Below are 23,803 nucleotides of genomic sequence, written 5' to 3'. Positions count from 1 at the left end.
TATACATATTTTTGTGAGTCTCTAAGGGTACGTCTATATCTCAGGGCTAAAGCAGAAATAAACTACACAACTTGAGCTATGTCAATTATGAAGCTTAAGTCGAAATAGCTTATTTTGGCTTTGGGCGCTGTCTACACAGCAGGAAGTCCGAGAAAAGGAACTCTTCCTCCAACTTCCCTTATTCCTTGTAAAAATGTTACAGGAATCTGAGTAAGAAGTCCTCCAGCTCAACATTATTTTATTATGTTGAAATAACTGCTTGTAGTGAGATGTGGACTATGTTATTCCCAAATAACTCTGCTGTGTAGGCGTACCCTAAGGTGCTACAGGACTATTTTTAGGATTTAATAAAGACATTTCTGGAGTCTCCAACCATTCTTCAGAGCTCCATAGTACGGTTACCATTCTCTCAGCTTTTATAGGAGTTTTTCATAAGAGTAGTAGTACATGCGTTTGTGTCTGTGTTCATATGTTGGGTGTGTCGTGTCTGTATACTTGTGGATCTCTTGATGTATGCATAGTGTGTGTGTGTGGGCGTGTGCGTGCCTATCAGTGTTTGGGGGGAGGGTGTCTTTGTGGACTGTTACATACAAATGCCTGCAAGTGTGTGTCTGTATACAGGCTGCAAGTGTGAGTTTGTATATAGGGGTGGGTGAGCCAGATTTGTAAAGGTATTAAAGTGCCTTGTTGCCTCTTTAGGCACCTAAATACCTCACACAGTCTGGCTCTGCATGCTTACAAATGCATGTTTCTCTCTGCCTCCTGCACACACCATTTTCTGGGACTCGGCTCTGGAGCGGGTGTGCTTTCTGTTCATCTCTGTGTCTCTGGATCCCCCCATGTGTCTCTGTGGGTGCACACGCCTGCCTCTGTGGTGTAGGGTGTGGTGTCTGGTGTGCGCCTGGCGGGGGTGCGTGTCTCTATGACCGCGGGGGTGAAATCCCAGCCTTCCAGACCCTGGCCCTAATTTGTTTCCATCTCCTTGTTTGGAGGCAGCTTAGCCAGCAGGGCGCAAGGCAGGCTCCAGCCCAGCCCCTGATTGGGTCTCCTCCCTGTCACAGAGACCCAGGCTGGAGATAATAATAATTAAAAAAAAAAAAAAAAAAAACCCCACACACAGCAAGAAAGAACCCACCACCCCCTCCTCCCAGGCCTCCCTCCCATTGGCTGCCCGTCCCTTTGTGTGCCAGGCAGCTGCAGCCCCAGCTCCACATTTGAATGTATATAGGGGATTCGAAGGGACCATTTCCATGGGCCATCTGTCTCCCAGCCAGCAGCAGCCTCGGCCGTCAGCAGCGCCGCTACCCCTGCCACCTCCCGCGAGGAGCCGCACAACAAAGGGAGCGCAGCCGCCGGCAGGATGGTTTTAGTGCACGTCGGCTATCTTGTTCTTCCAGTGTTTGGCTCTGTACGAAACAGAGGTATCGCTTTATCCTTCGGGGCTTATTCTCGGGGCGGCGGGGGCGCTGGGGAAAGGCACGATCCTTTGGTTGATCTGCAGGGTACCGTCCCCTCTCCCCCCCCCCCCCCTCCCTGCCCAGCTACCCTTGTCTCTGTTGTTTGCGGATCAGACGGGGCGGGGAGGAACGAAAGCCCGAAAGGATCCGAGCGGTGGGACGATTTCAGATTTTTCTCCCATGGATTCTGAGAGCCTCCTTCCTTTCACTCGGATCCCCTCCCCCACCTGATAAAAATCGAGATCTCCGGGGAAAAGCCAAGCCTGGCTCTGCCTCTGTGCCCAGGTGGGGTCGGGAGCGAAATAATTTTTTTTTTTTTAAATTTTGTGCATTCAGGTGGTAGGAGTTTTATGTTGGGTGTGGGGCGTGTGCTCTGTTTAACCACTGTTCTGTGCTTCTATTATTATTTATTTACAAGCTGAGGTCTCTTCATAGCTTATCTCTTCCCTCCCCCGCTCTCTTGTGAGCCGAGAGCATGTTCACCCTTTTTTAATCCCCCCCCCCTTTTTTTTGTCTCTTGCTGTTTCTTCTGTAATGGACTAAAATAGCCTTGGAATGAGCGGGCCGTTTTTTAAGGGGCCTTTTATTTATTTTTCTTGTTGGACTTTCACCCTTCCACTCCCCCTTTGCCCCTTTCCTGCAATGTGTCCTCCTCTCTTTTGGGATTCTAATTGTAACCTTGATTATGGAGAGCAGCATATCAATCCACAGCAGACCTCAGCTCCATGGTGCACTTTTTGCTCAGAGATATTTTTTTTCAGAAAAGCAGCATGATTTGGGTTTTTTTAAACAGATATTTTAATATGGGATGTGTATGGCCATCGCATATTTTTTCCACCTTCCCATCCACCCACCCCACATTCTGCTACAGACAATGAACTTAAACCTTTTCCCCACCCCCTTTCTCCTTCATTCCTTCCATTTTCTTTCTATCAAAATCAGGATGCATTAAAAACCATTAATATTTCTAAATCAGCCTTTCTGTCTCCTTGCATTTCTTCCCATGGAAATGTACTCCCAGCCTGACCTCCCAGCCCCTTTTGGCCTATTGTTGGTTTAGACCCTATAGCTTTATTTCCATATAAAATGCATTTCCTCTTAAAGATGATGCACTGCTGTAATTCCCATTGAGATCTTGATCACGGGGGAGGGGGACCCAGTAAAAGATGGGTTAAAATCGAGCACAATTAGACTCCTCGGAGCAGAATCTGATCTGAGTTTACATTGCTCTAAATCCAGAGTAAGTCCACTGACTTCAGTGCACGGATGGCTTCAGATGCATTGATTTATCCTCAGTGTCACTAAGATCAGAATCTGGTCTTTCTTTCCTGCTGTTGCCCAACCGCTTTAAAATTTATTTCCCTTTACAGTATGTGTTCATATAACCCAGGTTGAACATAGTGGCATTGTTAACTGCAGTCTCTATTGTGATGATGGGATGATGACATTTTGCATTTATCAAATCTTTATTTTTTTTCTTCATTGTGTAGCACAGTGAATGGTCAACTTGCTGCTGTGTGCTGTAGCCCTCTGCCTCTGCATTTAGCTGTATTGTGACACCCCTCTCTTAACCATTTCCTGTATCCATCTGAGGAAAGCATTGATATTTAAGCTGCAGTATCCCCTCTCTATGGGCTGTCTGTCAATTTCCAAAAAGGCTTAGATTGATGAGACTCCACTGTAACACTCTCATCTGTGCAATTATTCTTATTTGAGAATGTCTAAGATTTTTTTTTACTAGGAATACATTAAAATAATTAAGACTGATGTTAAGCCCCAAAGTATAATTATCCCGATTAAATCATTATCATCATTAATTACACTGATTTTTTTAATACCATTACAGGATGCAATTTAATGTTTTCAATTTCAAATTAGTTTTAGTGAGGGGGAGGGATTTTCTGCTTTTCTCCCCCAAATTTACATTTCATTTTGAGCTCTTTCATTTTACTTAAATCTGAACATATCCACAGAGAAACTGTAAAGGGGCTGATAATACATGAGCCATAAAAAGGAGCCATAAAAGACCCTTGTGATAGAGGATACTAATGCTTAAACCTGAAGTCCTAAACCACAGTTTTCTTGTAAAACTATTAGACAGACTGTAAGCTTAAATCTGCTCTTTTTAATTTCATTGTAGTAGTGTAGAAAATAGGCCATTTCAGAATAGCTGTAGATAATAACAGCCATTTTTGTATCTTCATCTTGTTTAGCTAAGTACATTGCACTGTAAATTCCTGTTAAGTGGATTCATTTTGCTTTAGTTGGTGGATGCAGTATCTTATGAGTTTTTCCCCCCCCCAGTTATTTAGACAACCATTAGTTTTCCATCTAGAATGTGCTTATGACAAATTACAGTCAATCATAAGTAAAAACAATAATAAAATCTGCAGTTAAATTTGCCTTAATTTTAAAAAAGACTTTGAAAAATAGCTGCAGAATAAGATCTGTGAATAAGTGGGGACACTAAAGCATATGAATGTCTGAATATTCCTCCACCTTGAGTGTTAACAAGGATTATTCGAAGACTTTGTCATACAAAGGGGTACTGCATCTTTGTACATTATATATCACACATACTCTTGGCCAAAATTACACCACTTTCAACAGCTGGCCTCCATCTGTTTCTTTGAAAGCTGAAACATCCAGTATATACAATTGCCTGTTATAGAAATGATCTAAACACTTTATTTAGTGTGTGTAAATTGGACATAAACCTCTGATCAATTAACACTACTCCAAAGAAGCATATTAAATGGCAATTTTAATGAAATTATTTTTTTTTAAAAGAGACTACTGGCAAAATGGTTTTCCATTAAACAGGGATAACATTTTCTGCTGTGCTAAATTACTTCCTGTTCTTATTTTGTGGGTAATTTTCTGTATCAAATATCCTTTGGTTGTGTATCTTCACCTTTTTTCTTGTACTAAAACTAAAGCATGGTCTGTATTTTTTTACATTACCTAGTTTCTGATGTAAATCTCTCTGTAGAGACATACCCTGCTGAAATGTAATGTGCTGTAGCCTATACATCTGCTCATTGTATGCTGCTTTTGTTCTGTTGCCCCTCCATAGCATGGTGGGCCTTGCCTTTTTGTATTGTGTGCATGACATTGTTACACACAATTCCACTAATACTAATATACAATCTCTCAATAAAGAAACTAGTTTTCCTATATTAACCTAGTGTGCTTTTTCTATTGCTGTTTTCCCATTTATTGTTGTATCCTGCTGTTTAGATTTTTTCCTTGCTTTCCCCATTGTAAGATTTGAGTGGATGAATTTTTCAATACTACAGATATGGGAGTCTATAATATTTCTATCCCATATCTATATTCAGCATTAGTCTGTGTATATCTGATGCACAGATACACATCCTATATTATCACTCTACCTATGTATAGTCCTATTTTATTTCAGAAGGGGAAAAAAAATAACTGTATGAACACACCCACACTCATTAATTATCACAAGTGATTATGCTATTTACTGCATTTTTATTACAAGGTTACACACTGGTGATGATATTAGTCCAGTAATGAGAGGTGCAATGCCAAGATGGATGAAGGGAAAAGACATTTTATATGTGGCTGGCTTTATTAGCAAGAAGTAAATGAATTTGAAAAAAAAATCCCCCCTCCTTTTTATAACCCTGCCCTTTTGAATATGACTGTCTTACCCACCATCTGGTAGGAGAGGAGTCTTTAGTGCCTAGGTACTGTGATGACTGGCACACTATAAATACCTTAGACAGCTGGAGAACTAAAGTAGTAAATGTGTCCAAGATGCTAAGGTTGTAACTACACTTCCTGCTTTAAGTATAGTGTGAAAACTTGAGGTCCACTCTCTTGAATATCTGATTTGACTAACAAGTTAAATATTTACTTAGAAACTAAAGTAAATAAACATGTGCTTTGCAATATAGGTAAGCTCACAGAAAATTTTGAATTAGCTCACACTTAAGTCAGTAGGGGAGTTTATTGCAGAGGTAATGAAATAATAATACAGATCACCCATCTTTGGTATCTCACCAGAGCCCATTAAGAGAACTATTTTCCAGATGTGCAAGAGAGCATTATTACATAATTTAAAATTGATTACATTGTAGTACTCAGGTGCCCCTACAATGGACAAAATAAAGTCAGGGCTTCCAAAAACATTTTTTTTCACTCACTGCATTTCAAAAGAAGATGGAGAAATGCTGGTTTGAGTTATTTGTCTGTAAAATAGAGCAAAACCTCAGTAGTTGACAGTTACACCCATCATTTCAGAGCAAGACAAGTAATCTTACATTTGCCCCATAGAAAGTCATGTTAGAAACAAATGAAATCAAGGGATTAAAGCAATCCATGTTACCTAAACAGTTGTCATTTGAAGAAACTCATCATTTTGCAAGGCAGTGCCTCTTCACTTTTTCCTAGCTATATCCTGAGTTTTTTTTTCCTTCTCCATGTTCCTTTTCCATGCACCTTAGTAATTGTTTGGCCATCATGTCCCTCCTGTATGACCACACACAATATATTTCTCTGCTTCCCCCTTTTGGATGTACTGTATGCTTTGGCCCTTTGGTCTCTGCTTGAGCCTATTCCAGATTTGAAAGCTTAGCTGTTTGCTGTGACACGTAAATGTACACATATGTAAGTAGGGAAGATGTGCTTTTTTTTTTTCCTTCTAAGCTTGCATGAAGAGAGACATGCATGCCTGTTGGAGCTGGTCATTCTGTTACATGATTTTCCCCCCAGTACAATTACATTTTGTTTATAGTTTCAGATAGTTTAAAAAAAAAAAACCCCACAAAAGCAACCAACCAACAAATCAAACCCATCTCCCCAAATCCTACATTTCCAATCCTTGCTAAACAGAAATATTCAAGCAGCTGTCCCTTTGTTACAGCTAGCGGTTTCATCATTACAAACCACAAGTTCCTATTTTTCAAATTAGGCTAATATAGATCAAAATTGTTTGATCATTACCTTTTGAGAATAGTTTAGTAATCTAATAATACTGAAAGCTGCTGGGTTAATGGGAACTCATGCTAAGCACTTCATCAGCTGCATCATGTTTTGACCTATCTTGTTAGAAACACATTCTTAGGAGAGAGAATATTTCTGCCCTCTTCTCCCAACACTTTGCTAGTAAACAGTCACAAGGCTTCCATAGTTCATAATTCATCTAATGCATCCACTGTTTAATAATTTATACCTTTGACACGATAATTCAGAAGAGACACCTGGACACGAGACAGCCATATTTTTTATTTCAGTAACACGGTGGGAAAGTTGGAGACAAATAACGGGTCAGGGCTGCTGTGTGTGTGAAGGGACACACAATGGTTCATTAAAAGTGTATTTTTCTCTCAGATGCCACTATGCAGTAATGGGCTGCTTTTAAATAACATCTTTCTATAAGAGGGGGAATGATTATCCAGACCATGGACATAACTGGGATGGATTCGTATGCATCATAAGGTGTTTTTACACTGCGCTGGCAGCTTTAAAAGGATCCTAAATAATTTATTCTCACTTTAAGCCCCTTTATGCTGCAAGAGAAGTTTAAAAAAGACTCAGGTCCATCTGACCCCCCTCTCCTGAACCAAGCTGAGGTGCTTGTCTTACTATAATCTGTCTGGGTCTGGTTTTTTCTTTGTGGGGGGAGGGAGCGGGTTGATTTGTTTCAGAAATAAACATACGGGGCCAAAATCTATTCTCCTTTACTGTGGCATAAATCTGGAATCGCTCCTGCAAAGCTTAATGGATTCAAACTGGATTTACTCTAAGAGCAGAATTGGGCCCATGTTAAATGCCATGTTTAAAAACTAATGACCCTACCTCCAAGAGAAACCAGAGAATAAATGAATTTGTGAGAGGCATGTGGTAAAAGCCAATCCCTGGCCTAATGAAGCATGAGTCGAGTGGTTTGGGTTCACTCCTGCCAGGTGCTGCTGAGTCTCTCCTAGAGGCTGCTGAGCTTCCTGTCTCATGTGGATTTCAAAGAGAGCTGTGTATCCTCACAACCTCTGAAAACCAGGACTCTTTGATTTAGGTTCCTAACTGGATGTACCTGCCAAATTGGTTTTAGGCACTGAATTTCATGCTGATAGGCTTAGTGACTATAACATTTAAAACCCCACAGACAGATCCAGATTATATCAGTAAATACAATTGTTTAATAAATACCAGTTTTTGTAATGTTAACAAAGCCCAATGCATTGCACCAGACATGTTTCACTTAGCTGCATCATCTGCATATGTGCCTAAGAATCTCTCAAGGCATGTCTACACAGCAGGGCTAAAGTCGAATTAAGCTATGCAACTTCAGCTACGTTAATTGCATAGCTTAAGTTGAAATAGCTTAATTTGGCTGTTGGAGCTGTCTACACAGCAGGAAGTCGAAGGAGGAACACTCTTCCTTCGACTTCCCTTGCTCCTTGGCTACATCTAGATTGCATCCGTTTTTCGTAAAAGGGATGCAAATTAGACGTATTGCAATTGCTAATGAAGTGGGGATTTAAATCTCCCCTGCTTCATTTGCATAAACATGGCTGCTGCTTTTTTTCAGCTCGGAGCTTTGCCGGAAAAAAGCGCCAGTCTAGACGGGGATCTTTCGGAAAATAAAGCCTTTTCCGAAAGAGCCCTTATCCCTCTTAAAATAAGGGTTAAGGGATCTTTCTGAAAAGGCTTTATTTTCCGAAAGATCTGCGTCTAGACTGGCGCTTTTTTCTGGCAAAGCTCCGTGCCAAAAAAAAGCGTCAGCCATTTTTATGCTAATGAAGCGGGGGAGATTTAAATCCCCGCTTCATTAGCAATTGCAATACGTCTAATTTGCATCCCTTTTACGAAAAAGGGATGCAATCTAGACGTAGCCCTTGTGAAATGAGGGTTACAGGAGTCAGAGTAAGAAGTCCTCCAGCTTGATGTAATTTTGAAATAAAGGCTTGTAGTGTAGACACGCACTATGTTATTTCAAAATAATGTCAGTATCCTCAGTGCCACCTGGCCCCTGTCAGACTGCATGTGATGTTACTCTGGTTAGCTGCATGCTAGCTGCTACAGCAATCATTTATCTCCACAGCAAATGAAGGCCTGAGTCCTCAATCACATGAACAGCATCATCAGATTTTTGTCCATTTCAGCAATTTTTTGGGTGCTGAACATAGGGGAAAACGTAAGACACAAGGAATCAGTGGGAGCATATGGCCCCTTCTCTTAAACTCCCGTGTACCTCACATGAAAACATTCACTGTAATGCCACGAAGAACATGCAAAACATTTAGGGCCAGCTCCTCCCACCTTCCTTGTCATGGAAAGAGTGGAAAGGCCCACTCCTTTAGCTAAACGTTGCAATAGTACGACTTACGACTGTGAGTCAGCCCGCCACAATTGTCCCCCACTTCTGCACCAGCCCCTCCAGGCCAACTCTGTGTGTGTTTAGAGCTCTGTGATTTTGGGGGATGTGGAGAGCTGGAGCGAGAGGATCTGTATCGTGCCACTCTCTCCACAATCAGCTTTTTCCTAAGTCCGCTGTAATGCAGCTTCTGCTACTTTATCTTAAGCAGACTCTCATTCCATGCTGTCAGCACCTCGTCCCCAAGGACTTTTGGCTTAGTCACAGTCAGGGACTCAATGGAACATAGCTCCTGAGGGAGTTTGAAGGGGGCCCAAGGATGGGCAGAGAGGGATGAGGCCTCCGTTTACATGCCCTGTCTCTCTGTGGATGACCTGGATCTCAGATTGTCCATAGGCTGAGGAGGACCACACCTCCTGAACACACTGCCTGAAAGATGCTGAGTTTCCCACCTCATTTTGACTTTCCCAACATTTGTCTGTGTGTGTGTGTGAGGGAAAGAACGAGGTGTAAGTGTAGTGAAGAGATCATACTGCTGTCTGGATGTCTGACAGGCCTCGGTCCATTTACATGTGTACTCCAGGGATGGCCCCCAACCAGGCACATCAGCTGAGTTCATGTTGTATTATTCATACAAACAAGGTAGCCATTTAACAGCATCTGCTCCATGGCCTATAGCAAAAAATAAATGTACCTGATGCTGAGGAGACCTGCCCCAGCAAACTCACCTTACAACTCTAGATCTTCAAACTGCAGTCCATGGCAGGAAGGGCTGCTTAATATCTTCTCAAACCATTCCTGCTAACTAAACGCATCCCAATTCTAGTAAAGTCTTTGCTCTGGTCAGGCCCGGCCCTGGGGCAAGATGGGCAAGGCAAATGCCTTGGGCCCATGCTTTTCAGGGCCCCGCGCTACTAAGTATTCACCATCCACTGGCTGGGCCCAGGGCTTTGCTCCAAGCGTCCTGCCTTGGGCCCCGCAAACCCTTTGGCCAGGCCTGGCTCTGGTTTCAAGTCACCCTGGTTAAAACAACTTCTCCCCAACTCCAGTCACGCAGGACTTCATCTGTCCTCAGCGATGTGTGTCCTAGGGGTAGCTGTGTGTGTCTATCTGAGGGATGAATTAGGTTTATGTAATTTCAGTGTGTGTGGCGGAGAATGGCACCTACGTAACTCAGAGGCAGAAAAAACTTCACTTATGTCCACACTGCAATCGTGTTCTTTTGAAAAAACAAAACAAAAGACCAGAGGGGTTTTTCCGACATTGGTAAACCTCTTTCTACAAGGAAGAAGGCTTTTGGTGAAAGCTCTTTTGGAAAACGGTGTGAGTGGACGGGGAAGAGGGAGTTCTTTCGAAAGAAGAGGAAAGAGGAAAAAGCACAGGTGCCTTGGTGGCCACTCCATCCATAGTAATCACAGCTGAAATGCGAGATAGTGTCCATTCAGTGTGGACGCTATCTTTCAAAAGAGCAGATCGCTTTTTTGATGTGCTTTTGCAGTGTAGACGCTCTCTTTTGAAAGAAGTTTTTTTGGATAAATTCTTCCGGAAAAGCTTCTTCTGAAAGAAGCCTGTAGACTACATGTGGCCTGAGAAGGGAGAGCAAAGTCTGCTCTATAGCCTTAGCTAAAAGGCAGCTGGCATTTAGCTTTTGGATAGAGGCTCACGCTCTAAGCTCTAGACATCTTAGGCACAATCCCACCTGCCAATGACCTGGGTCTGTTGGGTTTACAAATGGGGGCCCATCCAGGATGAATTGCTTGGAGGTCTTTGAAGCTCAGGACGCTTCCTTAGCCAAGGGAAGTATGTAAGACAGGCACCGAGACCCCTGCAAAGTCTGCTTTGGGAACAGGCAGCTGGCTTTTAGATCATGCCCTGCCAAAGACTGGAGTTTGTGGGCATTACACCTGCAAAACTGGGATGAGTATCTGACCCAGAGTCTTGCTGTCAGGCAGGAAGAAATAAGCCAAAGCTTGCTTTGTGTGATTGCTAAGAGAATCATCTGCTTTGCCATATCTACAACTAAGGATTGCCGCATTTCCTCCCAAAGGCCAACTGTTTCTGAAATTGCATCAAATGGGGCTCTGCAGGGAAAGTGCCAACCCCGGGGTCTGCAGATGTGTTTCCAAAAAATGGATGAGAAACTAAACTGACCTTTGGATGCCAAGTCTGATGCTGCTGGGTAACTGTCTTGACTCCGGTGAAGTTACTTTGGGAGGAAGAGCAGAATCAGGCCCTATTGGCTGATTCCAGTGGTCTGTACTCAGTCCTCCATAGTTCGGTTAAACCCCTACGATAGCCAATGAACCCAATTCCTCTCTTTGCTGTGCTGCTTTGTGCTGCAGTGTGGGTGTGACAGACCCCTAAAGCGTAGGGGGTTAACTGGTGTTAGGATGATCCCCACTATAGGCTGAGCTGGTGACTAGAAGGGAAGAGGTCTGGCTGTTCTTAGCAAGCTTCTGAAACTCACACAGGGCAGCTGCTAAGCCAGCCCTGATTTGGGGGAATGCAAAGGTAGCTGAAAGGCCCCTCTCCAATCCGCCCAGCTGCCCATGGTGTGCCGCATGCTCCTAGGCGGCTGCTGCAGACCGAGGTCACTGTCAGTGGGAATTTGGCACCTGTGCCGATGACAACTTTGGGCTTGATATAATAAACATAATGGAGTGGCAGTAGGTGATGTCTGATGATAAGGATGTTGCTTAATTTAGATTTATCTTATGCTCACTTAGACCATTTGCTGTGACTTTAGTAATCACAATGCAATTACAGGCTGGATCTCCCTTGGGACCTGATCAGTCCTGAAGGAGGGAGTTGGCTGGACGTGGGGAGATCAGCGCCCTGGCAGGACTCCTGGCCACTGGTCCCCCTGCTGCCAGACTCCAGTTGCTGGGGCTTTCCGGTCCAGGAACCTCCATGGTTCTGCCAGACCGCGGATGTTGCCAGACCAGAGTCCCAGTTTAGAGAGGTTCAACTTGTCCTGAGATTCTTGACATTTGCAATACTCTCCAAGCATTAGTCCTGCTATTACCAGTCTTCTCGGGGTTGGGCTATGCGGAGGAAGCAGTGCATGAACAAAGGCTACATGGACTAGATTCTGATCTCAGTTATCCCCTGTGACTTCCTACTATGAATGGTGCTACGCTGGGCTTAGACTGACTGCCCAGTCCTGGCATCCTTCCCTAAGCTATTGGAGTTCTTTTCTTTTCTCCTCATGCCCACCATGAAAGGTGGATCACTGTCTTTAGTTAGCACTCATCTAGACTGTAATGGGCTCCAACTGCTTATCATTCTCATGCCCTTTTTGGCAATATGTCAAGTCTGAGTTAATTGCCATTTCCTGGGGAGATTTTGCTTGCATGCTAAGAGCCAGTTTATTAAGCAAGGTTTTCCAAAACTGCTAAGAATACATTTTATCAAGTCACTGTGCACTGTTTAATAAGGGCCATAATTCAAGGAGCCATCCCATAAACATGTTAAAGGAGAGTGATTGGTGTTCCTAATAACCATCTGGGTTGTTGAAACTGCCCTAGAATTATCCCTTCTCAGCTGCCTAAAGGCTTCCAGGCTGCTTCCTTAATAATATGGCATGTGTATCAATCTAGATATAGTGTTAGTGAAAGGTGCCAAACAAGCAGTTCTGAAGGATGCTGCAGGACATGTACTGCACAGGTTGTTGCAGCAAAGTGGGCTAACCTGTTAATGTGGAGGAATGACCTCTAAAGACCGAAGGTGTAATTTAGGGTATGTCTACACGGGAAAAAAATGACCCTTGGCAGTGCGACTAAGGCCTCATCTACACTACGCTCCCCCCAAGTCGATATAATATACACAACTTCAGCTATGTGAATAGCGTAGCTGAACTCGACATACTGACTGCAGAATCTTCCATGTAGTAAGGTCTGTGGCTATGCTTTACTGTCGACTCTGCCTACTCTTCTTGTCCTGGTGGAGGACTGGAGTCAATGGGAAAGCACTCGCTGGTTGATTTATCGCATCTAAGCAGACGTGATAAACTGACCACGGGTGGATCAATCACTGCAGCATTGATCCATTGTGTAGTGAAGAGGCTGGTACTATGGGGCTCAAAATAACAGTATAGACATTTGGGCTTAGGGAAACTTGGTGAAGGGGGTGGGCTTCAAAATCCACTTGAACATCAAGGGTGCATCTACACTGCACCATAGGCCGAAATAAGATATGCAATTTGAGCTACGCAAATTGTGTATCTTATTTTGATGTTATTTTGAAATAGCTTATTTCGAAATTTGGCGCCGCCTATACAGCATTTATTTCAAAATAAATCACTATTCCAAAACGTCCCTTACTCCTCGTAGAATGAAGTTTATAGGGACGTTGGAATAGTGAGCCTGTTATATTTCGAAATCATGGGCGTGCTCAAAAGACACAGAATAGCTATTTCGGGATACCTCCTGTCCCCTGAAATAGCATTGTAGTGTAGATGTAGCCCTACACTGCTATTTTGAGCCCTGTAGCACAAGTCAGAATCGGTTGACCCAGGCTCTGAGCCTAGCTGCCCTGGTAGTTTTGTGTTGTTTTGAAGTCTAGATATTTCTGAGTCCCCATCCCATCTCTGACCTTTGTGCTACGACTGCCATTTGTCAGGGTGGATTTTATGCTGTGGAGGCAAGGAACTGGAATGAAATCAACTAACTCATTTCCCATAGGCCATCAGATGATAGTAACAACTTTTGATTAGTAATGACCTGGGCTAGATTCTAAGTCTCTAACAGGTGACCTGGAGGAGAAAGACTCTGTACCTCATTACCAATTCCATGAGCCATCCGGCTCCCAACAGAGCTGTATTTTCTTTTATTCCAAACAGATCAGTTCAAAGCGTTCCCGAAAGGATTATGAAATTCACTCTGCAGTTCATGCTGTTCAGATCTTAAAGTATTGCCTTCCCAACTGCTGTGTTCAAGCGCTCTCAAGAGAAATCTTGCTATGGATGGGGAGAATGCACAATTCTGCCCTCCGATACTTTTTTCAGACATGTTACCGTGTCATTCTGACTCCCTCTACTCAACCAAGCTATTAGGGAATACTACATTTAAACATTCATCACAGAGCGGCATGCATTTATAGTCAGTCCATCTGGGCTTGTGGGCTTTGGTACTAGGCTTTGACTATTAAAATAATTGCAAGTCGAAGGTTCCTTTTTTTTCCCTGGGGGACTTCTAAAATGAACAGATACTATGCTTTGCCAGCAGAGAAAAATAAATCCCTCTCGCACTTGGAAAGCCTCATTTGGGAAGTCTAAGTAGGAGAATACACTAGAAATATGTGAACAGCACGCCCTGATGCATGAAGTGCTGTAACCTAGTCTGTCTGGGGATCTGCCACAGAATCTCACAGTCTGATCACTCCAGAAACATTAAAGTTCACGGCTTCATTCACCATCACCCTAAACTTTGCTGCTTAAATAAGCAAGCCCCTTTGCAATTAAAAAAATTAATTGTGTGATCAATTGCTCTGATAAACAATAATAGAATACCATTTATTCAAATATTTTTGGATGTATTCTACATTTCAAATATATTGATTTTAATTACCAAACAGAATGCAAAATGTACAATGCTCCCTTTATATTTATGATTGATTACAAATGTTTGTACTGAAAAATATATATTTTCCATTCACCTAATACAAATACTGTACTGCAATCTTTTTACCATGAAAGTTTAACTTACAAATCTAGAATTATGTATAAAACCCCCTGCATTAAAAATAAAACACTGTAAAACTTTGGCGCCTACAAAGTCTACTCAGTCCTATTTCTTGTTCAACCAATTGCTCAAACAAGTTTATTTACATTTGCTGGAGATAATGTTGCCTGTTTCTTGTTCACAGTGTCACCTGAAAGTGAGAACATGCACATGGCACTGTTATATATGGCAACACAAGATATTTACATGCCAGATGCACTAAAGAATTATGTGTCTCATCATGCTTCAACCACCATTCTAGAGGACATGTGTCCCATACTTATGGAGGATTCTGCTCAAAGCAGTGTGAACCACACATGTTCATTTTCATCATCGGACTCATATGCTACCAGCAGAAGACTGATTTCCTTTTTTTTTTTTTTTTTGGGTGGTTCACCTTCTGTAGTTTCCACATCAGAGTGTTGCTCTTTTAAGACTTCTGAAAGCATGTTTCACACTTCATCCCTCTCAGGTTTTGGAAGGCACTCCAGATTCTTAAACCTTGGATTGAGTGCTCTAATTATCTTCAGAAATTTCACACTGGCATGTTGTGTTTTGTCAAATCTGCAGCAAAAATGTTCTTAAAACAAATGTGTCCCAAGTCATAATCCCAGACTCCTTTAACATGTACTATATGGCAGAATGCAGGTGAAACAGAGAGGGAGACATCCAATTCTACCCATGAGGAATTCAGTCACAAATTTAATTATCACAATTTTTTTAATGAGCATCATCAGCATGGAAGGATGTCACCTGGAATGGTGGTGAAAGCAGGAAGGGGTATCTGGCACGTAAATACTTTGCAATGCCAGCTACAGAAGTCCCAGGCAAACGCCTGTTTCCACTTTCTCATGACATTGAATATAAAAAACGAGCAACATTATGTCCTGAAAATGTAAACAAACTTGTTTGTCTTTGTGATTGGTTAAACAAAAAGTAGGACTGAGTGGACTTGTAGGCTCTACATTTTTGCATTGTCTTGCTTTTTAGTGGAGTATGTAACCAAAAAAATCTACATTTGTACGTTGCATTTTCACATTAAAGAGATTGCACTTCAATACTTGTTCGAGATGAAATGAAAAATGAGTTTTTATTTATCATTTCTACAGTGCAAATATTTGTAATTAAAAACAATGTGAAGTGAGCAGTGTACACTTTGTATTCTGTATTCTTTGTATTCTGTGAAATCAGTATATTTGAAAATGTACAAAAAGACCCAAAATATTTAAACAACTTCAATTGAGATTCTCTTGTTTAGAAGTGTGATTAAAACTGTGATTAATCACGATTCATTTTTCTGAGTTAATGGCATGAGTTAACTGTGGTTAATCAACAGCCTGAATAATGTTTGTTGGGTAGCAAAAGTTAGTTCAATGCTGAGATGTATTGATGAGCATGCCTAAGGAAGCCCTCAGTGTAGCCACACAACGGCTACGTCTAGACTACATCCCTTTTTCGGAAAAGGGATGTAAATTAGATGTATCGCAATTGCTAATGAAGAGGGGATTTAAATCTCCCCCGCTTCATTAGCATAAACATGGCTGCCGCTTTAATTCGGCACAGAGCTTTGCCGGAAAAAAGCGCCAGTCTAGATGCGGATCTTGTGGAAAATAAAGCCTTTTCTGAAAGGGATAAGGGATCTTTCAGAAAAGGCTTTATTTTCTGCAAGATCCGCATCTAGACTGGCACTTTTTTCCGGCAAAGCTCAGTGCCGAATAAAAGCGGCAGCCATGTTTATGCTACTGAAGCGGGGGAGATTTAAATCCCCACTTCATTAGCAATTGCGATACGTCTAATTTACATCCCTTTTCCGAAAAAGGGATGTAGTCTAGATGTAGCCAACATGTATAGCACAAGAGTCCCCCTTTTCTACCAATGGATTTTACTCTGATCTGTCAGGGCAAGAGGGGAGTTCTGTTTCAAGATCCGTCCAGTCCTTTGCTTTTCTGCAGAGACTGGCCAACAGAAAGACATATAAAGACGGTGTACAACTGAACCAGAGCCACCTGTTCACTTTCTGGAGGGCACCCAACAGCTATCTAGAGAAATGACTCTCGTGACTGACTTAAGCTGGCTTTAAACCAGCAACCTAGAAGTGAAAAGCTCTGAATGTCTTTGCCAGCCACTCCTGATTGCTTTATTAGTGTTGATCTATGCTTCATTAGTCAGAACTTTCTCTGTACTCTGATGCTTTTCTAATTTAATTTTAAAATAATTTCTTTATCTTCTCTGGAAAGCAAAACATTTCCACTATTTTCTTAGAGGCTTCAGCTTATATGCCGATAACATCGTGTTCTCTCCATAGTACTCCAGTGAGCCTGGGAAGCTGCAGACCATATGGGCTTCCGGAAGTTTACAATATGATTTACTGTCAGTCCCCTCCCCGCTAATTGCAGCCCTCAGAGACTACAAGTCCCAGAATGCCCATCTCCAAATCAATCCCAGTGGAGATTGCTTCTACCAAGATGGAGCACTCTGGAGTTTTGCAGGCATCCAAAGCTATGCTGAGAATGAGCGCAGCTGCCACCCAGCTCCACTTCTACAAGTTCAGGGCCATCTGCAGTTTCTTAGCAAGTTGCAAAGGAATCCTTGTGCTGGGTTAGGGTTGGATGTCGCTGATGTAATATTCTTACAAGACATGCTCTTTTGCAGGAGGGCCCTGAGCACCTTCTGTCTGTCTGCTAAATGTCCCCAGCCAAGGCCCCGGTGTGAATCAAGAATATTAAATCAAACATTTGGGCATGTCCTGGGATTTTGCTAATGCTCTCAGTGGAAGTGACCTCCCTTGCCAGCTAGTAGCACCACAAGTAAGAGCCACAGCATTGCCAGCTCTTTTGCTTTTAGTGGAAGTCTCACAATATTTGCTGTTTTCCAGAGTACCCTGCTCCTGTGACCAGGTGATCTGGTGAGAATCTCAGCTTTTATTTTAATAAAAAGTTATTTCTAGCCCTCAGGGCAGTGGAGACAACCTTGAATCCGTGACCCAACGGTTCCCTAAAGCCTCAAAAACTGGAAGGCAAATAAAAAAAATTACGGTTGATCATTTTATATATATTTTTTAAATCTCAGAATTTGAGCGGGGAGGGAGAAGACTGGCTTATGAATGTGTGTGGTTGGCCATACTGAGGCCAGGTTCAAATGCATGGATAAGGCAGAAGGGTCTAGCAGTGAGTTTTCCCCTCTTCCTGGGACAGCTTGCATGAAACATGGTTCCAAGCAGCCTCTTACTTTGTGTGTGCTTAATTACTTGCTCTCCGCTCTCTCCTATGCAGGGAGGCCAACAGGTGTGAAGGTGTGTGGGATGGAGGGGAGGGGCGGCTCCGTGCTTCTGGAAGGGATGGGGTCTTGGGCGAAAGGGGCAGAGCTGGGAACAGCCAGTCCTCAGCACTGCCTTCGGTTTTCTGTTGCTTCCTCCCCCCTCCCTGAGCTCCCAGCCAGCCCTGAGAGCTGCCCAGAGCATGCCATGTGATGCTCTAGTGGTGATTTAAAGGGCCCAGGGTTCTAGCCATCGCTACTCCAGTGGTGGCCAGAGCTCTGCCCCCTTTGATTGCCCATTGGTGGGTCTGTTCCCATGGAAGACCCCCAGCTTGATTCCTGCTCTCTGTAGTCTGCTCCTAAGAGGGAGGGAGAGCACTTGGGTCCTTCCCCTCCAGAACAAACAGACACACAACAAACTTTTCTGAGCCTGGTCGCCGTTAGCTACAGAGAATCTTTATCACAGACTCCCCTTCCACTGTAGGTGCGGAGTGTAACCAGCCAGGCTGCACACACAGCCGGAGTTTCCAGAATTGGAGTTACGCTGGTGATAGGTAGAAACAATCCTCACGCCCCAGAAGCATCTACGCCCAGATCTACCAAGGGACCCAGCTCCCCTCCCCGGGGAATCCACAGACTCTGAGATAGGCACTCACGCTCCCTATACCCCACACGGGGAGAGACAGACAGGTCCTGAAAATGGCATTCACAAAGCCAGCACATTAGGCGAGGCGTTGGCTAAGCTACCTAAGATCAGGGGTGGATCTCCAGCCATCCCCTCTTGCAGAGGTAGGCACTCCTGTCTGGGATCTGCACTCTCTCCCGAAGTCAGGCACCTAAGCTGTTGCTTGCAAGAACAGCATTGGCACACCCCTAACCAGAGCCACCCCTACGGGGGTGCAGGGCCTGGGTCAACTCTTCCCCCACAGGCCCTGCCCCCGCTCCGTCCCCATCATGCCCCTGTTCTGCCTCTTCACCCACTGTCCTGCGCTACTCAAACTCAGGGATAACTGGGGAGCAGGTTACACCCCTCACTCCCCAAACCGGGGGTGCCAGTGGCTTGGTCTGCTTCACCCTGCCGCCTCTCAGCCCACTGCACCTTGCTTCTCTGTGGTGGCAGGAAGCAGAGCACCCTGGAGCTGGGCTCTCTGCTTCTGGCTGCCATGGAGAAGCCGAGCACAGCAAGCTGGGAGAGGGACGGGGGCGGAGAAGGTTGCCGGGCTGCTCCTGATCCTGCCACTGTAGTGAGTGTGGGGAGAGGCTTGGTGATGCAGCTGCCGCAGGGCACCCCAATGCATGGGATCTGGGGCAGCCTCTTCAAACCATGCCTATAAACGGGACAGCTCTGCCCCTAACTGTCAAGGGAGGCTGGGGAGAAAAAAGGACCTCTAAAATAAGTTAGCTCAGGGGTCAGGACACTCACCCAGAGAGTGAGCAGTATTAGGGCCTGCCTGCAGAGCAGGGCTTTGAACATAGGTTTCCCACTTTTCAGCAGAATACTCTAACCACTGCACTGCCACTTCCCTGCTGCAAGAGGCAATACCCTTAGGTGCATCTGTCTGATCCTGGGTGAGGTGCTGCAGTGGTCATATGACCTTTTTCCCAGCATGCCTTTCTGGGTGCTAGCCCTTTAAACTTTTCAGACACAGACAGCTGCAGCTCTAGTATGGCCATTTTGTTGCCTGCTGAGGATCTCTCTTGCTTCAGCTGGTAAGCTTCCCTCCTTCCTGTCATGGTCTCCCTTCCTCACATGTTTACTATGTAGGACTTGGTCTTCTCCTGCGGTAATCGTTAATTCTGTAGAGCTAACTGTATTGTGGTAGGGTTCCAATATACCAAGGACGCTTTGCCACCTGCCTAAAAGCACTTTTACTTTGGATTTAAAAAAACCAGGAGCATGAAAATATGAAAGTGAAGACTCTTAAGAGAGAGCACAGTGTGTGTGTCTCTGGTTTTGGGCTGCAGTAATGCTGAGGCCAGGCTGGATTCGAGGGGCAGTGTATGGAAAACAAAGCACAACTGTTTAAAATGGCATTGTTGCGCTTTGGGAAGGGTTTTTGCATTTCGTGCACCATTTCCTAGTTCACTCTGGGCAGTCCCAGTGGCCCGCCCAATTTCTGCAATTTGGGCTTGGCTTTTCCCTGCAATCTTGTGCAGCCATTTGCACCTGTGGCAAATGAGTGCGCTATGCTACTACGGGGGAATGTGAGTAGAGAACTCCCGTTCGGTAATGTTTTATGCCATGTGGCACAGGTGTAAATCAGCACACAAGCTGAAAGATAATGGAGAATCAAGCCATTTCTGTTCAGAATCATATAATTATAGACTGTCCTGGGAAGAATAGCTGAGTGGTTTGAGCACTAGCCTGCTAAACCTGGGGATGTGGGCACAATCCTTGAGGGGGCCATTTAGGGATCTGGGGCAAATCTATCAGGGTCAGGGGTGGCCCTAGACTAGCTGCCAGCAACTGGTGCTCTAGGCAAACCATGCAATCGGTGCCCCCACCTCCAAACCCCTCAATGATATTGCGCCACCATTTGGTGCCCCATTTAACTTGGCGCCCTAGGCAACCGCCTAGTTTGCCTATATGGACAGACCGCCCCAGACTCAGGGATGGTACTTGGTCCTGTCGTGAGGGCAGGGGATTGGACTTGATGACCTCTCAAGGTTCCTTCCAGTTCTATGAGATAGGTGTATCTCCGTATATTTAATTAATCCTAGGGCTGGAAGAGACCTCAGGAAGTCATTGAGTCCAGCCCCCTGCCCAAAGCAGGACCAACCCCAACTCAATTATCCCAGCCAGGGCTTTGTCAAGCTGGGACTTAAAAATCTCTAGGGATGGAGAGTCCATCACCACCTCCCATTCCAGTGCTTCACCATCCTCCTAATGAAATAGTTTTTTCTAATATCCAGACTTGATCCTTTTCTAATATTCAAGGGCTGAACCTTCTGGGATTTTTTAGACTGTGTCTACACTGATGCGATTTCGTGCAAAAGTGGCTGCTCTTGTGCAAAAACTTGCTGCCTGTCTACACTGGCCGCATATTATTGCGCAAGTAAACTGACGTTCTAATGTATAAAATCAGGGCTTCTTGTGCCATAACTCTGATGCTGCCGCTGAGGAATAGCCCTCTTGCACAAGAGCTCTTCCAGAAGAGGCCAGTGTAGACAGGCAACATGAATTTCTTGCGCAAGAAAGCCCTATGGTTAAAATGGCCACCAGAGCTTTCTTGCGCAAGAGAGCGTCTACACTGGCATGGATGCTCTTGCGCAAAAGCACATCTCTTGCGCAAAAGCACATGCCAGTGTAGATGCTCTCTTCTGGAAGAGTTTTTGCAGAAGAACTCTTCCGCAAAAGAGTTTTTGCGTGAGAACACACCAGTGTAGACGTAGCCCCAGGGTGTTAAGTGGCTGCATGGATTCCATGCTAGTTTTAAATCTGTCCTGTATGTTATAGAAGGTACAAATTCATACAGACTCAAGTGTGGGTCATGGAATGGACAGCATGGCTTGTGTTGGGCACACAGTCAGGCTACATCTACGCTGCAGGCTTTGGTCTTGCACAAGAGAGCGTCCACACCGCCATGTGCTTTTGCGCAAGAGCACCCATGGCAGTGTGAACGCTCTCTTGCTCAAGAAAGCTCTGATGGCCGTTTTAGCCATAGAGGTTTCTTGCACAAGAAATCCCTGTTGCCTGTCCACACTGCCTTCTTGTGAAAGAGCTCTTGCGCAAGAGGGCTTATTCCTTGTGGGGAGAAGAATAACTCTTTGCACAAGAAGTCCTGGTTTCCGACGCTTTACTGTAAATGTACTTGCGCAAGAACGCGCATGCAGTGTAGACACTCTGCAAGTTTTTGCGCAAGAACGACTGTTCTTGTGCAAAAAGCCTGCAGTGTAGACATAGCCTCAGGGTATGTCTTCTACACAGCCAAGAAAAAACCCAGCACGCTGAATCTCACAGCTCGGGTCAGTTGACTTGGGCTTGCAGGGCTCGGGCTGGGTGGCAAAAATAGCAGTGTGGCTGGTCCCACACAACCTGGAGCCGAGGCTCTGAAACTGTGCAAAGGGGCTGGAGCCTGTGCTGGGAATGTTTACACTGCTGTTTTGAGCCCTGTGAGCCAGAGTCAAGTGACCTGGGCTCCGAAACTGGGTGCTGCAAGGTTTTCTCTGCAGCGTAGGCACAACCCCAGTAACCTGTGCCAGTTCTAGATGAGGTTCCAAATTTCATCAGCATAATGACCGGAAAGGACTAGGCATGTGAATGGTTAAAAGGTTAACCAGTAAGCCTCAGACTTAATGGGTGAGGCTTACTGGTTATGGTTAACTGGTGGGGGCTGGAGTGGCCCCCAGGGGCCCACTGTGGGCGTGGGGCACTCCAGGCCAGGTAAGACAGTACTTATTTATGGGGGGGATGCTCTAGCCTGGCTGTGGTGAGCGGGGGGGGGGGGGGGGGCTGGACCAGGCCCCCTGTCTGCCCCCATTTAATTGGTTATCTAGTTAAACATAACATTTAACTGGTTAACTAATTAAATGAGATTTTACATCCCTAGAAAGGAGAAGAGTGTGTCTTGTGCATGTATTAGTTAAGCAAAGGCACGGCCAATGGGCCAGCTGTGAAACAGCCCAGAGGTCATGAAAATACAGAGGACAGGAAATGCAAAGTCATGTGGTACAAGTGTCACTGCAGAGGAGGTTTTTGTCAGTCATCTGGGAGAAAACATAAAATTGCTGCCAATAAAGTTTGCAGTTGAGACAAAGGTTGGCCAGCAAGTGAGTAATGAAGAGGACGAGTGGATCAAGCTGTTACACCACTCAAGCTTGCAGTGTGATACTCCTCAACCCCATCTCCAGCCCTGCAGAGTCACTGCCCAGCCATGCCCCGCAAAGTATGACACCAGTTGAGCTAGATGTAATCAAACAACCTGCGCTTTAATACAAAAGTGAGACAGCTAGGACCAAGAATGAGGGTTTCACTTCCAGACTGGGAACTGGGGGAGGGAGGAGTGTGTCATGAGAGGCAGGGGTTCTGAAAGTGACTCAGGAGTCCAGTAAACATGAGCTCCCAGTGCAATTGTGGTGAAAAGTGACAATGTGATCCTTGGATGTGTAAAGGGGAATATTGAGCAGGATTGGGGACGTGGCGTTCCCTACGGATGTGGCGCTGGTGAGGCAGTTATTGGAATACTGTCTCTAGTTCCAGTCCCATGTTTTAAAACGAACGTTGAAAAAACAGCAGGTTTAGAGAAGGTTACAAGAATTTTTCAGTGGCAGGAAAACACACGTTGTAGTGGGAGGCTTACGGAACTCAATCTGTTCAGCTTATTGAAAAGAAGGTCAAGGGGTGATTTGATCAATGGTCTGTAAGTACCTACTCAGGAGGATGGTTTCTGATACCATCACTCTCTTCAATCTATCAGAGAAAGGCAGAACAAGATCCAGTAGATGAGAGCTGAAGCTAGAAAAATTCCAACTGGAAACAAGGTGCAAAATGTTAACAGTGAGGGTAATTAAGCATTGGGACAGCTTCCCAAGCTGTGGACTTGATTCTTTATCAATTGGAGTCTTTTAATCAATAGCAGATGTCTTTCTAACAGGCGTTCTTTAGTTCCACCACAAATTAACGGCTTGATGCAGGAATTGCTGGAAGAATTCTATGGCCTATGTGATGTGGGAAGTCAGATCAAATGAACATAATGGTTCCTTCTGCCTTAATATGTATGGAAATTGTTTTAGGAAAGAACAACAAAGCTAGTGTACAAGGACATGTATTTGAGAAGCACCCAAATAGGGGAGAAAGAGGAGTTGCTGACAGCATAGATCCACCCTGTGACTAAGCCAGGACATGACCACTGCCAGTTGAACATTAACGATCAGTACTGGTTTGAGGGCAGTGTTCCCTCTAAGCTGTGCACTCATATGGTTGCTCAGGAAAGATTTAGATGCCACACGGCTGATTCACAAAATGCTCACAGCTAGATTTTTTTTGTATCTATTGGTACACATTCACACATGCCTTGGTGCACAAA

The 23,803-nt window shown here is 44.4% G+C and overlaps 1 protein-coding gene across 1 annotated transcript in view; it reads left to right on the top strand.

The window, feature by feature from the left end:
• The first annotated feature begins 1,132 nt into the window (after window positions 1–1,132).
• Window positions 1,133–23,803, top strand: part of ARK2C (arkadia (RNF111) C-terminal like ring finger ubiquitin ligase 2C) — a 112,854-nt gene continuing 90,183 nt past the window's right edge. The window contains exon 1 of the mRNA XM_006136768.4: window positions 1,133–1,421. Coding sequence (XP_006136830.2) covers window positions 1,361–1,421 — 61 coding nt within the window. The 5' untranslated portion in view covers window positions 1,133–1,360. The remainder of the gene's footprint in view (window positions 1,422–23,803) is intronic.

The sequence above is a fragment of the Pelodiscus sinensis genome, chromosome 6, assembly GCF_049634645.1.
Source record: "Pelodiscus sinensis isolate JC-2024 chromosome 6, ASM4963464v1, whole genome shotgun sequence".
NCBI lineage: Eukaryota > Metazoa > Chordata > Testudines > Trionychidae > Pelodiscus > Pelodiscus sinensis.
The sequence above is the reverse complement of the archived record's forward strand: the minus strand, read 5'-3'. Positions and strand labels throughout refer to the sequence as shown.